Consider the following 15,290-nt stretch of genomic DNA (forward strand, 5'->3'; position numbering starts at 1 on the left):
TATTAACTAGGGAATGGCGGAACAAGTTGTATATGATTGTAATGGAAATGACGAGCAGAATGCTTCAGAAAAACCTGGAAAGACTTATGTGAACAGAATCAGGAAAACATTGTACATGGTAACAATAATATTATACAACAATTGACTATTAATGACTTGGCTATTCTCAATAAACACCTAAGACAATTCCAAAGCACTGGTAATGAAAAATGCTCTCCACTTCCAGAGAAAAAAACTGTTGGAGGCTGAATGCATTTCAAAGCATACTTTTTAATTTTTTCTTTATTTTTCTTGTCTGTGTTTTTCCTTTCACAGTATGACTTAACATGGAAATATATTTTGCATAGACTATTCCTGAATAACTTGCTTGCCATCTCAGTGAGACATGGAGCAGAGTGGAGGAACAAAGAAAATAAAAACTGTTAAGTTTAAAAAAATGTTAAAAATTATTTTTACATATAATTGGGAAAAAATAAAATCTTATTTTGTAAAAGAAATATATGGATAGAGTTTTGGGTTTAGAAAAAGGCCTTTTATTTTTACTTCACATTCATTCCCAGTTAAATCCCTGCACCCACCAAACCAGTAAATCTTAGAACAAAAAGGTTTTAAATGATCTTGGAAAAGTTGCTTAGCCTTCCTGGACTTCTGTTTTCTCATTTGCTGAAATTAGGAAGTTTTTCTAGGTTGCCTCTGAGCACCCTTTCAACTGTAGATTCATGATTCTTTGAACAGTTCAGTAAAACCAAGCACTACTTTGACTATATTGGATTAGTATGCAATATTCTACACATTAAGTGTTTGTCATCTTTGCCAATTTGCTAAGTGTGAAATGAAACCTGTGTTGTATGAGCTTGCATTTTTCTTATTAGTAACTTGGAATATTATTTTATATTATGGTTAATAGTTTAAAATTCTCATTTTGAGAACTCTTTGGTACCATATATATTGGCCTTTTTTCAGTCTTTATCCTTGATCTTCCTGTAGTGTTTGACTAGATACTATTCACTAAGTTTTCCTGATACTGCTCACTGTGTCTTTATGTCCAAACACTCCTTCTCAGTCACTTTTGTTGGTTCTTCATCCATATCACATCCATTAATCTTGACTGCCCCCCCCAAGATGCTAATAATAGTTTAGTCCTTCACAGTTGATCATCAAACAATATTTTTTGATATATATATATAATATTAGATTTTTTATGTATATATAGTATACATTGTTCTTTTGTTCTGCTCACTTAACTGTGCATGAGTTCATATAAGTTTTTCCAGGTTTTTATGAACTCATGTTATTCATCATTTCTTAAGGGGCAATAGTAAAGCATTACAAATATATACTACAACTTGTTCAGCCATTCTCCAACTGATGGATATCCCATTAGTTTTGCAACTACAAAAAGTGATGCTAAAAATATTTCCTTTGTCAGACATTTGCTAAAAACCTTTTTTCCAGATTTGTTTTTTCTTTTCTAACCTTGGCTGCATTGGTTTTATTTGTATAAACCCTTTTTAATTTAATGTAATTAAAATTATCCATTTTTTTGTTATGTTCTCAGTGGCTTATTTAGTCATAAATTCTTCCATAAGTCTGACAGGTAAACTTTTCCATTTTCCCCTAATTTATTTATAGCCTCATCCTTTGTTTCTTGATGAGTGTCCATTTCGGTTTTATCATGGTAAAGTGAGATGTTGGTCTGTGCCTAGTTTCTTCCATAACTGTTTTCTAGTTTGCCCAGCAGTTTTTATCAGATGGTGAGTTCTTTCCTCAAAAGGCTGGATCTTTAGGTTTGTCAAACACTAAGCTAATAGGGAAATTAACTCTGCCATGTGTTAATTACCTAATCTCTTCCATTGATACACTACTCTGTTTCCTAGCCAGAGTGGTTTAATGATTACGACTTTAGTTTGAAATTTGGTATAGCTAGGCCTCCTTCCTTCATATTTTTTTTCATTGATTCCCATGATATTCTTGGTCTTTGGTTATTGTGTAATTGATTGGTATGACACTGAATAGGTATCATTTGCAAAGAGTAATAACTTTGTTTCCACATTGCCTATTATAATTCCTTCAATTTCTTTTTCTTCTCTTATTGCTATAGCTAGCATCTCTAGTACAGTATTAAATAATAGTGATAATAAGAATACTTGCTTCACCTCAGATATTACTGCAAAGGGTTTTAGTTTATCCCCAGTATAGATAATACTTGCAGATGGTTTTAGATGAGTGGCATTGATCACTTTAAGGAAGGTTCCATTTATTCCACTGCTTTCTAATGTTTTTTATAAGGAATAGGTATTAGTAGTTTTTCAGAAGCCTTTTCTGAACAATGGCCTTCAGAATAATATGGTACTGGCTAAGAGACAGAAGGGTGGATAAGTGCAATAAACTAGGGGTAAATGACCTCAGCAAGTTAGTGTTTGATAAATCTAAAGATCCCAGCTTTTGGGACAAGAAATCACTATTTGACAAAAACTGCTGGGAAAATTAGAAAACAGTATGGGGAAAATTAGGTTTAGATCAACATCTTGCACCCTATACCAAGATAAATTCAAAATGGGTAAATGATTTAAATATAAAGAGTGAAATCATAAATAAATTAGGTGAACCTAGAATAGTATACTTGTTAGATCTGTGGGAAAGGAAGGAATTTCAGACCAAGCAAATGATAGAGAACATTGCAAAATGTAAAATGAATGACTTTGATTATATCAAATTTTAAAAGTTTTGTACAAATAAAACCAATGCAACCAAAATTAGAAGGAAAACAACAAACTGGGAGAACATTTTTATAACAAAATTCTCTGACAAAGGTTTAACCTCCCAACTATATAAGGAACTAATAAGTCAATTGCATAAAAAAAAAATCAAGCCTTCCCCAATTGAATAATGGGCAAGGGACATGAATAGACAATTTTCAGATAAAGAAATCAAAACTATCAATAAGGACATGAAAAAGTGTTCTAAATCTCTAAATTAGAGAAATGCAAATCAAAACAACTGAGGGTACCACCTCACACATAGCAGACTGGCCAATATAACAGTAAAGGAAAATAATAAATGTTGGAGGGGATGTGGCAAAATTGGGACACTAATGCATTGCTGATGGAGTTGTGAATTGGTCCAACCATTCTGAAAGGCAATTGAAACGATGCCCAAAGGGTTTTAAAAGAATGCCTACCCTTTGTTCCAGCCATAGCACTGCTGGGCTTATATCTCAAAGAGATACTATATGTGTACAAAAATATTCATAGCTGTAGTCTTTGTGGTTGCAAAAAAACTGGAAAATGCTTGTCAGCTCTGGGAGGGGGTAGGAAATGGGAGCGTGGAGAGTCATGAATCGGGTATATCCATGGAAAAATATTGTAAATAATTAGATTTTTTAAAAAGAAGCCTTTTCTGCATCTATGGAAATAATCATGATTTCTGTTGGTTTTGCTATTGACATGACCAATTAAATGCTGATAGTTTTCCTACTCTTCAAATATCCCTGCATTTCTGGCATAAAACACACCTGATCATGGTGTGTGGTCTTTGTGATATAATACTATACTTTCCTTGCTAGTATTTTATTTAAAATTTTTATATCAGTGTTCTTTAGGGAGAAGTTTGAAAAGATTCTCTCTTCCCCTATTTTTCTAAATAGTTGATATAGTATTGGTGCTAGTTGTTCTTTGAATGTTTGGGAGAATTTGTTTCTGAATCCGTTTGGTCCTGTGCCCTTTGTCTAAGGCAGTTATTTAATGGTTTATTCAATTTCTTTTTCTGTCATTGTATTGTTTAAGTAGTCTATATTCTCATTTGTTCATCTGAGTAGTGTGTAAATGGAATTATCCACTGTTTATTTTAAGTTGAGAACTTTTGGAGTGCCCCTCCTCTCACACTTAGTTAGTCAAACACTTTTAAGAACCTTTTACTAGAAAAGAAAGTTCATACCCTCAAAGACTGGAAGTGGATCCCACAAGGTTTCACCTCCCCCCTAGCAGTGTCAGGCAAATTAAGAAACTATGATTGTTGTTAAGGTTAAAATTTAGGGTTGACATGAATATATTATATTTGTGGTCGCCAGGGATTTAAATTCAATCCCAATGAAATACTCAAGTCTGTATGGGATTTTATGGTGATTTATTTACAATAGAAGGAAGAAATTAAGAAGAAGGAGAAGAGGGAAAGGGTAGAAGATCTGTTCCAACCTGGCCTAAGCCAAGGGGAGTTCAGAGGCCTCAGCCAAGGGGCCTTCTCAGAAGATTTTAAATCTAGCTCGGCTTCCAGCCGCAAGGCCTCCTCCAAGATGAGGGGCTTCCTTGGAGGATAGTGCCTTCAGAAGATCAAGGAAAAGCTGAGCTTCTCACTCACCAAGTCTGATTCAGGGAAATCTCACCTAGTCCACGCTATAGAGCTCCTCCCAGTAAACTCCCAACACCAAGTCCGCCAAGCTGCAAGCATTCCAAACGCTGCTAAACACTCCCAACACCTCTGAAAGAGCCTCACAGGAAGTGACGCAAAATATATAGGCAGTTCTTTACATCACTTCCAGTGTCTTACATATATCTACCGGTGGTGGCTTAAGCTTGGCTTAGGACTGCCCAGGGGGTCGGAGTCAGTTGTTTCTGATTTGTCACTTGCTAGCACGTGTCAGGCATAGACCATCCTCCTCTACAGTTAATCCTTAAGTGGGGGTGTATACATTCCTGGTTGCTAAAATTCTAAAGACTAAGCAGGTTGGAATAAATCTAAAATTCACATTGGTTCCTGAGATGTGATAGACCTGCCCACAATGAAAGGAAATAGAAACCAGAGAGACCGGAAGTGACGGTAATGTTGGAGGGATTCTGCTGTGTTGGATTTCATTCAGTTAGAGATTCTGCTTTGGTGGTTCAAGTAGTTCGGCTTCGGTGACTCACTTGGGTTGAAGAGTCTCTTATCTTTGGTGGAATGCTCTCTTTGGTGAGACACTTGAATCCAGATTTAGGCTAGGCAATATTTTCTACCTCCTTCCTACATTTCCTCCTTTAGTATCTCTACTTTGTTGTAATAAAACTACTAACAGCCTCGTGACTTAAGAATTAATTTTTATAAACGGTAACCACAGCAATCTCTTATAACTCTTAATTTGAACAAAACCAATTTTAATGAACTCTTACAGTAGTTTATATTTTTGTAAGTTTTCATCTATTTGACTTAGGTTGTCAGATTTATTGATAGTGTTGGGCAAAGTAACTTTCAATAATTGCTTTATTTTCTTCTTCATTGGTTATAATTTCATCTTTTTCATTTTTGTTACTGGTAGTTTGGTTTTCTTTTTTTTTTCAATGAAGTTAACCAAAGGTTTATCTATTACTTATTTTTTTATAGAACCAACCCCTCATCTTATTTATTAGTTCAATGGTTTTCTTTCACTTTTATTAATCTCTCCCTTGATTTTCAGGATTTCCTATTGTGTTTAATTGGGGAGGGGGCTAATTTGTTCTTGTTATGGTTTTTTAGTTGCATACCCAATTCATTGATCTACTCTTTTATTGATGTAAGTTTTTAGAGATAAAAATTTTCCCCTATACTAGCTTTCAATCTTTGGACCATCCTTGACTCTTTACTCACCTAACCTAACCAATCTTTTGCCAAATCTTGTCATTTATATCTTTATATATTCTCTTATGTCTCCTTTCTACTTACAACCACAACCCTAGTTGTGGTCATTATTCACTTGAACTGTTGCAGTAGCCTTCTAACTGGTTTATAGCCTTCAAGCCTCACTCTAATATATCCTCCATTTTGAAAAAAAAAATTCTTTTTTTAAATTATAACCATGTCACCATTCTGCTGCTCAAATTCCAGTGGCATCCTAGGGTCAAATGTAAAGTTGTCTTTACCATTTATGGCTTTTTATAATCTGTTTGTTTCTGCCCTTTTCCATCTTTTTCTCTTTACTCCTCTCTACAGACTATGATATAGCCACACTCTCCTACTTGAAATTCCTTGAGCATTATATTCCATCTCCTAGCTTTTAACCATTCTGATTATTCTTGATTTCTAGAATGTTCTGCTCCTTCACCCCCAACTATTAGTTTCCCTGACTTCTTTCAAGTCTCAATTCAGGTCTCATCTTTTACAGGTCTTTCTCTAGACTTAAATTATTTCCTTTCTAAGATTTCACTTCCATCTGTTCTGTCTTTCTTTTTTTAATATATTTTTAATAATTTACATGTCACTGCCTCCATTTGAATGTATGTTCCTTAAGAGCATGGGCTGTTGCTTTTCTTGTCTCCTCATTGTGTAAGCACAGTATCTGGCACATAATCTTCAAAGACTGACTCCTAATTTTATGTATTTTGTGATAATTATGAATGTGGTTTTTCTATCATTTCATCCTGTTTTTAGGCATTATAATATAGAAATGCTAATGATTATATCTATTACTGTACTAGAACTATTAATTGACTTATTAATTTCTTTACTTGTTCCTTGAGGCTTTTTAAGTAAATGATAACATTTCATTTTAAAAATAGTAATGTTTTTCTTCTCACTGTCAGTGTTTATGCTTTTAATTTCTTTCTCGTTTTGTTTCTTATAAATGTTGTTTTAAACATTTATAAAATGTCAAATACTAAGGAGATATGAGTGGGTTTTTGCCTTACCCCTGTGGATACTATAATGGATAACCTACACATGAATGATCTAAAGTTGTCACCCTGAGGTCAGTGCAAAAGTATTGGTCCAGCCATGGAAAGTTAAGGAACATACCTGAGTTGAGGATCTATCTATGGGTTAAGATTTCATAAATAGTTAATTCTGTACAATCAACCTATGAAGCATAGATCCAGGATGAACCTAGATGTCCTCAGACATACTCATGAATAAGAAGAAAATGTACTTATGAATAAACCTGAAGTAGTGATCCAGGAAGGAACAAGATATCCTTGCCAAAAGCAATTCCTTGTCCAGGAAGTGTCCTGAATTAATTATTCTAAGTACAGATAAATGTTTTTTGTATACATTTTAAAACTATAACTTGAAAGGAAAATTCGGCAAGTCCTTACATAATCCATGCACTTGTTAATTTTGGAATTCTTTTGAAGTAGCCACCTGCCTACTTGTATCACGTATTGTACTTTTTGTCATGTACCCCTGTACCCTAAGATTTCAATAAAAGGCTCTGCTCTTGGTACCCAGGAGCAGACACCCTGAATATCAGTTCTGCTCCAGTCACTCTCCTTTCCATGCCAATCACATCCCTCTCCAGTCCTACTCTTAGTGCTCAGTGCCTTTGCTGGCCATAGTAATCCCTGTATTTACTAGGGTAGCATATATTTCTCCAATTGGCTAAAGTTAGCTTTTGATTTTAAATATTCACATCCTATCATTCTATTTTTAAAAGGATGCTTTTTTAAAAAATTGGTGATGGGTCAAGATTTACTTAGGTACATTACTTTATTCTCTAATGTTTCTGGATAAATGAAGCATAACATAATTTTTAACTTATTAAAATTATATTGGATTAGTTCTATTAATAATCCTTTAGGAAAGATTTGACTCTAAAGATATCTATTAGGATTAAGTTTAGTTAGGATTAACTTAATGAAGTTGCATTGAATTTTTTATCAAGTATTAAATGGAATATTTTGAATTTTAATAAATTCAAACTAAAACTTGGCTCAGTAACTAGATAAAAAATTGCATACATACCCTAATGAGTGCATGTAATTTAGAAGGGGAAAATGGTCTTTTTTTTTTAATTTAACGTATTAAGATGACCTTTTTATTATTATGACTCTCGCCAGAAGAGAGTAAATTTGAGGAATTAGAGGGAGATAGATAATCTGTTTTTGTTTCAAGAAGTAGAAAATAATCCTCAATACATGAGCTTTTAACTTGAAATGTAGCATTTTTATTTTTAATTTCTAGGTTAAGTGTTTGATTCGACAGGAGGTCTGCATTGTAAATTACAAAATATTTGACAGTAAGCTGAAGGAACTAAATGAACGAGTTGACAAGACCCAGTGCAGAAAAAAGCATGAAGCAATAGCTATCCAACTTCTTGTAAGTTTGCTTCTGGAAAGAATGATATTGTGACCTCAATCGAATGTTTTAGGGAGTCTATCTATTTGAGTAGTAGGTCTGGATGTTGAATTTTCAATCTCTCAACATGCATTTACCAGAATACTTTGCAAAACACAGGAAATACATAGAAAAAACTAAACAAACAAAAAATCTGTGTTTACTTTGTAAACTATCCTACCTACCTATATCCAAGATTCATACATTGTAGATGGATGAGAACTGTAGAGCGAAGAGATTAGCAATTTAGGAGCCTAAGAAAGACTTCGTTCATTAGGTAGATTTTGAGCTAATCTTGCAGGGAATATTTTAAGCATAGAGGACAACCATTGCAAAGGCACAGAGATGGGAAGTGGAGCATTGTGTTTAAGGACTGGCAAGAGGCTAGTAAAGAGCATAGTATTTGTGAAGGAAAGTAATGCAAAAGACCAGAAAGATTAGGAAGAGGCTAAGTTGTGAAGAGTTTTAAATGCCCAATAGAAGAGTTTTTATTTGATATAAGCAATGAGGAGTGGCGAGAGTGTATTGAGAGGGTTAGGAATAACACACTCATACATATATTTTAGAAAAATCACCTTGGCATTTTAGTGGTGGTTAGATTGGAATAGAGAAAAACATGATGGAGAACAATGTAGGGGCTTTTGCAATAGTCCAGGAGAGAGGTGATCATGATGCCTGTGGGAATACAAAGGAGGAGATGTATTTGAGAAATATAATGGAGGTAGAAATTAGATTTGGCAACTTACTGGGTAAGTGAGAAGAAGGAGTTGTGGAGGAAACCAGGTTGCTAACCTAGATGACTGAGAGGATAGTGGTGCCCTTGCCAGTACTTTAGAAGTTCAGAAGAGAGAAGAATTTTCAAGGAAAGGTATACTGGATTCTGTTTTTAATGTATTGAGTTTGACATGTCTAAACATTTACATCATTGTGTCCCACAGGCAAGTTGGCTGTGTGAGACTCAAGCTCAGGAGAAAAAGTAGGACGTAAGCTTTAAATCTGGGAATCATCAACATAGTAATGATAATTGAATTTGATGATATCAACAAGTGAAAGAATATATAAAGACAGATCAAATGGGTGTACTTATAATTAGTGGTCATGAGATCAATGAAAATCTAGCAGAAAAAGCAGTATCAAGAATATCAGAAGGGAGATGATTAGCAATACCAAAGTCTATTTAGAGGTCTAGGAGAATGAGGACTAAGAAAGAGCCATTAGGTTTGTTAAGAGATCAATTAATTATAACTTTGGAAAAACCAGCATTAGTTGAATGATGAGTTCAGAAATCAGATTTCAGGGGGTTTATGAGAGAAAAGAAAAAACATGAAAGCACTGAACATTGATAGCTTTTTCTAAGAGTTTAACTAAGAAAGAGAAAGATTGGATGACAGCTAGCTAGGATGATAGACTCTAGAAAGGATATTTTTAAGTTTGAGTGATGGGGCACAGGTATATTTGTAGGCAGTGTAGTACAGATAAGAGAAATCTAGAGAAGATGAGAGGAGGAATGGCTCTTCATCTGAGACTAGAGAATGAGAAACTAGTGAGAGATAATATCAAGAGGGCATTCTTTGGTAATAGATACTTTTTTTAAAAACCCTTACTTTCAGTCTTAGAATCAATATTGTGTATTGGTTCCAAGGCAGAAGAGAGGTAAGGGCTAGGCAATGGGGGTTAAGTGACTTGTTCAAGGTTACACAATTAGGAAGTATCTGCGACCAGATTTGAACCTAAGACTTCCCGTCTCTAGGCCTGACTCTGAATCCACTGAGCCACCCAGCTGCCCCCGATATGTTTTTTTTGGGTGAAGAATGAGACAAGGTTCTTGGTTGTACTGTTGGTGAAAGCTTGAAGAGAGAAGGTTTGGAACAGCATCTTTAGTGAGCTGGATAGAGAACTTTTAAGGGAGGGTAAGAAGACTACCATGCTAGAGTGAGGGGCCAGTAAAGGTAAGATGTCATACACTTTCTAACTTTTTAGCAATAGATGAGTAGGAGGATGAGAAATAGATGATGGAATTAACCCATATTTGAGGGTTGACAAGCTGCCTTTAGGAAGAAGAAAAGGGAGACAAAAATGTTTGAGAAGAGGGTAGTGTAGAGTTCATGGAAGGGTAAATATTGGTAAGGGAGAGGAACAAAACCAGAGCAACAGAAATGACCTGAGAAAGTATTAAAGTATGGAGGTGTTAAAGGTGATGGTTAGAACTAAGAGTAGAGTTAGCATGGGGAGAGATGGTGTGATAAAAGATTTCGATCAGATAAAGGAATTTTGGAGTTCATGAAAATGAAGTATAATATTTGTGAACGATAGCAAGATAAACAGGGTGTGAATCATCCTATGTAAATAAAGTGGAATGGAGGGAGAAACTCATGGAAGATGATTGAATACAGAAGTCAGAATATATGAGACATTAACATGTATGATGAAGTAAGTCCCCTCTTAGGAAGTTTGTATAAGAGTTTGTGTGGAGATATGCCTTCATGTTCACTCTTCTAGTCCACAGCAAGAAATTGTAGCATATCAACAATAGAATGAGACAAATCCACAATATTAATCATCTCATTTGGATTTTTTAAAAATAAATATTCTAAGATATTTTCTCAAGCCATGAGAATAGGGGAAAAAATTGAAGGATAGAGTAAAATCTTAATGCCAAACCAAAAAACATCCTAGAAAAAAATAAACTTCTTGTTAGCCATCAAATCTACTAATTCCTTGATATTTGAGCAGTCACCGTTTTGATTCAAAATGTACATCAGTTTAATGTTTTAACCCTTGACAGAATTTTACAGCATCCAGGAGGAAAGAGTAATGTATTATTATTTTGCTTTCATTTTCTAGTTCATCTGACATGTTTTGAGAGTTTAAAACATCATTATAAGAGTTTCCTTTGCTTTCCTTTGCATACTTAAACATTAATTGGTAATGTTCCCTTGATATTTATTTCTCTTGGGTCTGGCTTATCAAACCTAGTTTAATGGTTTTGTCTTCCATTCCGAAATACCCCATCTGATTAAACCTTATAGGTAAAATTTCTCTACTAGCTCAGATCAGAATTTTCTGATGTGATTTCATTTTTTTAGGTATATGCTCTAGTTTTCAGAACAGTTTCAACAAGCAGATCATCTTTCCTCCAACAAAACAAGGTTAAGTAAAAAATACTTATGCTTTATTCAATATTTCATTTTGATAATAATTTCTTTTCTTTTTTTCTTGTCAGAGAAAAATATCAAGACTCGATAGACGTATTAAAGCTGCATTAGCAGCAGTTCAAAAGAATGGATTAGAGTTAAAAACCCCAACCCAAAATATGGCTTATAAGGTACCGTATGATCTTTGGACTAAAATCAACCAATTATGGGTAGGTAATTTAGAACATTTATGCAGATAAGGAGTCAGAATTTTACTTTTGTTCCCTTAGTACAGTGTCATGACAAATATCAGAAAAGTAAAAGGTATAAATGACTATAAACCAGAATAGTGGGCAGAAATGCAAAGATATTTTACACTTTTCTTCTTAACTGTGTCTTGCTCAAATATGTGTTCATGTTATCTTTCTATTTTGCTAAATTTCCATGTATTACTCTAGGACCCAAGAGTTGGAAGACTTAAAGTTACCACTTAGCAGTTAGAGTTTCTTCAAGCATTATCTTAGTGCTTTGCAATATGCCTACCCTTTTCCTCCAAAATTACTTTGAAAGTAACATCTGAATTAGATCCTTAAGAAATCACAATTTTCTCTTTCCTTCCATCCCTTATTTTAGCAGGTCACAAATTCAAAGACTATCCTATTAAATAAGAATCAAGGGGCTGAGAGGGACCGACCAAATATAAAATTGGCTTCTTTAAACAATAAATCATCTGGATCTTCAGAAATACCTATTCCTGAAGCAAAGCAAAAGAAAAATTTGACTTCAGATTGTGTTGAAGTTGTGTCTGAAAGGTAGGTATTACTACTTATTAAAAAGCTTAGCTATAGAAATTGATGTAGAATTGTAAATGCCTTTTCTCTATTAAAATAATGGAAATAAGAGGTTATTGTTTATAGAAATTAATATATTTTTTCAATGATAAGAAATTGATTTGGAATTCTAAAAGAACTTTTCTGTAGTGGCTATTTTGGCAGTGCTGTTTTCTGAAATTAGGTGATCCACTTTCTCATTCTGTTGCTTCCATTTTTAGGTTAGAACTCAAGTTTTAAATTTTAAGAAAAGATCTGAAATCTTGGAGTGAAAATTGTACTAATGAGCTTCCCAATCTCTCCAACTTGGAATCATTGATTTTTGGTCTAGAAGAGACAAGAGACTCATTTTACAAAGGTGCAAAGTGAGTCACAGAGAAGTGAAATTACAAGAGGAGCATTTGAGTCAGAATTAAAGCCTTTTAACAAGTCCTCACTCTTAAGTCTGCTGCTCTTTCCACTGCCTTTTGTGGACCACAGATTTTTCCAGTCGGCAGCAACAGGCAACTGAGGTCTAAGCAATAATCAGTTTACTGGAGAGATAATTCCTAAGCAGTAGAGAATTTTCCTCTTGGCCAAAGATCCCCCTGCCTGAAGATGGAAAATATTTATATGGAATGAGTGAACACTAAAAATTGATTGAGATGGTACAATTCAGATTTGTTAACTCAAGAAGTGGAGGAGGCAATGTTTGGATAAGGGACATGTATGTCAATCATAAGTACTTTGTCATCAGTTTTAGGCCATCTCAAAAGAGACTTTCCACCTGCCACCTTGGCAGAGGTTTTACAGGTCATCAAACATCAAGGGAGTTGTGTTTAAAGGAAAGATTAAGGGCACCAAGGAGAGGTAGCAGTGATTTATAGGGATGAGGGTGTTACTAAGGCACACAAATCTTATTTCAAGCATCAAATACCTAGGAATGGGGGAGTAAAAGCCTAATATAGCAACACAAGCTAAAATAAATCCTTATAAAGGTCTAACTAATATAGTGTAAATATGTCTAATAAATAAAATACAATTAATACAACAATTGCTACATGAAAAGTATCACCAATATGTGATGAGTTAATTCTAACCTATATAACTCTTATAGTATGCTTTTCAATCTTAATTTTATTCAACTCAGTTCATCAGCATAATCTCTTGATGCCCATTAAATCACAATAAACTTAGTAAAATCAATTAAAATTAGTTGGAATATCAAAATTATTTTCACACTTTATAGTAGATAGATTGATTTTGTGTTCAATTGATGCATAAAACAGCTGAAACCACCAATCACATCTTGGGGGTCTAAAATTGTTGGCAAGAGGAAGAGTTGCATTTTAATGAAGGAAACCAATCAGCATGGACTGGAAAGTTTAGGAAGTTCTTTTAAATGAATAAATAGCTCTAGAAGCTCCAGTGATTCTCAGTAGGTTCAAATTTTAGTACCCCATTAGTTTATTGATTATTATGACCAAATCCTACTAAAAATACCACATGGCACATAGATGCAAATTTCTAACTACTCATTTAGAAGATAAATACTGCTGGGAAGCATTTATCTGAGCCATACAAATATTTTATTGTAAAAAGTTATAAATTAGCAAATATCGGGATCCAGGCTCCTCTCGGCTGGGCCAAAAACTTGAGATTTGAACTGCTCAAGCTTTTTAGTCTACACAAACAAGTCAAATTATACAAACTCACTGCAAAGGGGGGATGGTCAGCTGAATGTTGCTTCAGAAGGGGAAACCCAGTTTTTCTTTTTAGGAAGTTTCTTTCTTCCAGAAGGCCAGGTTGTTTCCTTAACTAATTATGAAGGGACGAATCATGTGGTCCCCCTGTCCCAATATAGTAACAGCCAAGTATATTCCATAAGAGCAAAGCCAAAAGAGATATCACTGTTTTAAGAAGTTTGGTTACATTCCATGACCTTAAAGATATGTACAAATTCCTCTTGGCATAGTATTTTTGCAAGGCACTTACTTTGGCTTTGTCAGATATCATGATTGCGACTCCTGCCTTCTTTTTATCAGTTGATGCCCAATAGATTTGCCTCCATCCTCTTACTTTCACCCTATGCATATCTACCTTCCTCATGTGTGTTTCTTGAAGAAAGCATATGGTAGAGTTTTGGATTCTAATCCACTCTGCTATTTGCTTGCGTCTTATGGGTAAGTTCATTCCATTCACATTCAGCGTTATGATTACCAGCTGTGTATTTCCCAGCATTTTGATTTCTACTCCTAGTCCTGCCTTTTCTTCTTCAATTATTTCCTTCTACACCAATGTTTTTTTTTAATCAGTCCCCCTAGTTCCCATCCTTATTTTACTTCCCTTTCTATCCCACCCCCTTCTTATTCCCCCCTCTTTATTTTCTTTGCAGTCTTTTTAAAACTACCCCCCCCACCTCCCTTGTACTGCTTCCCTCCCCACCAATCTGTTTGTTACCCTTCTACTACCCTGTAGGGCGCAAATCTATTCTCTGCCCCAATGGATTGGATTGTTCTTCCCTCTTTGGGTCAATTTCAATGCATGTGAGAGTTGAGTATTTCCTATCTCTAATCTCTTTACCCTTCTAGTGTATCTATGTTCTCGCTCCTCCCGCTATGAGCTTCTTTATGACATATAAATTTACCCCCTTTTGTTTCTTTTCCCATTCCTTTTAGTATTAACCTCTTTTATTAGCTCTAGTTGTATATATATATATATATATATATATATATATATATATATATATATATATATATATATATATATATATACACACACATGTATGTGTATTTATGCATACATATATCTATATACCTATTTATGTCTTATCATTTCTTCCTATACAGTTTGTCACTGTTCCCTCTAAATGTAATTCTTCTAGCTGCCTAGGTGATAACAATTTTTAAGAGTTATCAATGATCACTTTTCTTATAGGGATACATATCATTTTAACTTATTGAGTCTCTTAAAAAAAAGGTTTTTTTGTTTTGCTTTTTTCCCTTTTTTAATTACCTTTTGATGATTCTCTTGAGTTCTATGCTTGGGCATCAAATATTCTGTTCAGGTCTGGTCTTTTCTTTACAAATTCTTGCAATTCTTCTATTTTGTTAAATGACCATACTTTCCCCTGTAAGAATATAGTCAGTTTTGCTGGGTAGTTGATTCTTGGTTGTAGACCTAGTTCTCTTGCTTTCCGGAATGTCATATTCCATGCCTTCCGGTCCTTCAGTGTAGATACATCCAGATCCTGTGTTATCCTCACTGTGGTTCCATGGTATCTGAATGACTT

General features: G+C 34.5%; 1 protein-coding gene across 13 annotated transcripts in view; it reads left to right on the forward strand.

Annotated features, from left to right (window-relative positions):
• ATF7IP2 (activating transcription factor 7 interacting protein 2) overlaps positions 1–15,290 on the forward strand; it is a 73,578-nt gene that overhangs the window by 37,745 nt on the left and 20,543 nt on the right. For 10 of the 13 annotated variants that reach the window (XM_056806137.1, XM_016424005.2, XM_016424006.2 and 7 more), the window contains 3 exons: positions 7,903–8,037; positions 11,279–11,380; positions 11,823–12,001. In XM_056806137.1, the coding sequence (XP_056662115.1) occupies positions 7,903–8,037; positions 11,279–11,380; positions 11,823–12,001 (416 nt within the window). The remainder of the gene's footprint in view (positions 1–7,902; positions 8,038–11,278; positions 11,381–11,822; positions 12,002–15,290) is intronic. The other 3 variants (XM_007498662.3, XM_056806141.1, XM_016424007.2) reach the window with 3 other exon arrangements.

Source organism: Monodelphis domestica, chromosome 7, assembly GCF_027887165.1.
Source record: "Monodelphis domestica isolate mMonDom1 chromosome 7, mMonDom1.pri, whole genome shotgun sequence".
Classification (NCBI taxonomy): domain Eukaryota; kingdom Metazoa; phylum Chordata; class Mammalia; order Didelphimorphia; family Didelphidae; genus Monodelphis; species Monodelphis domestica.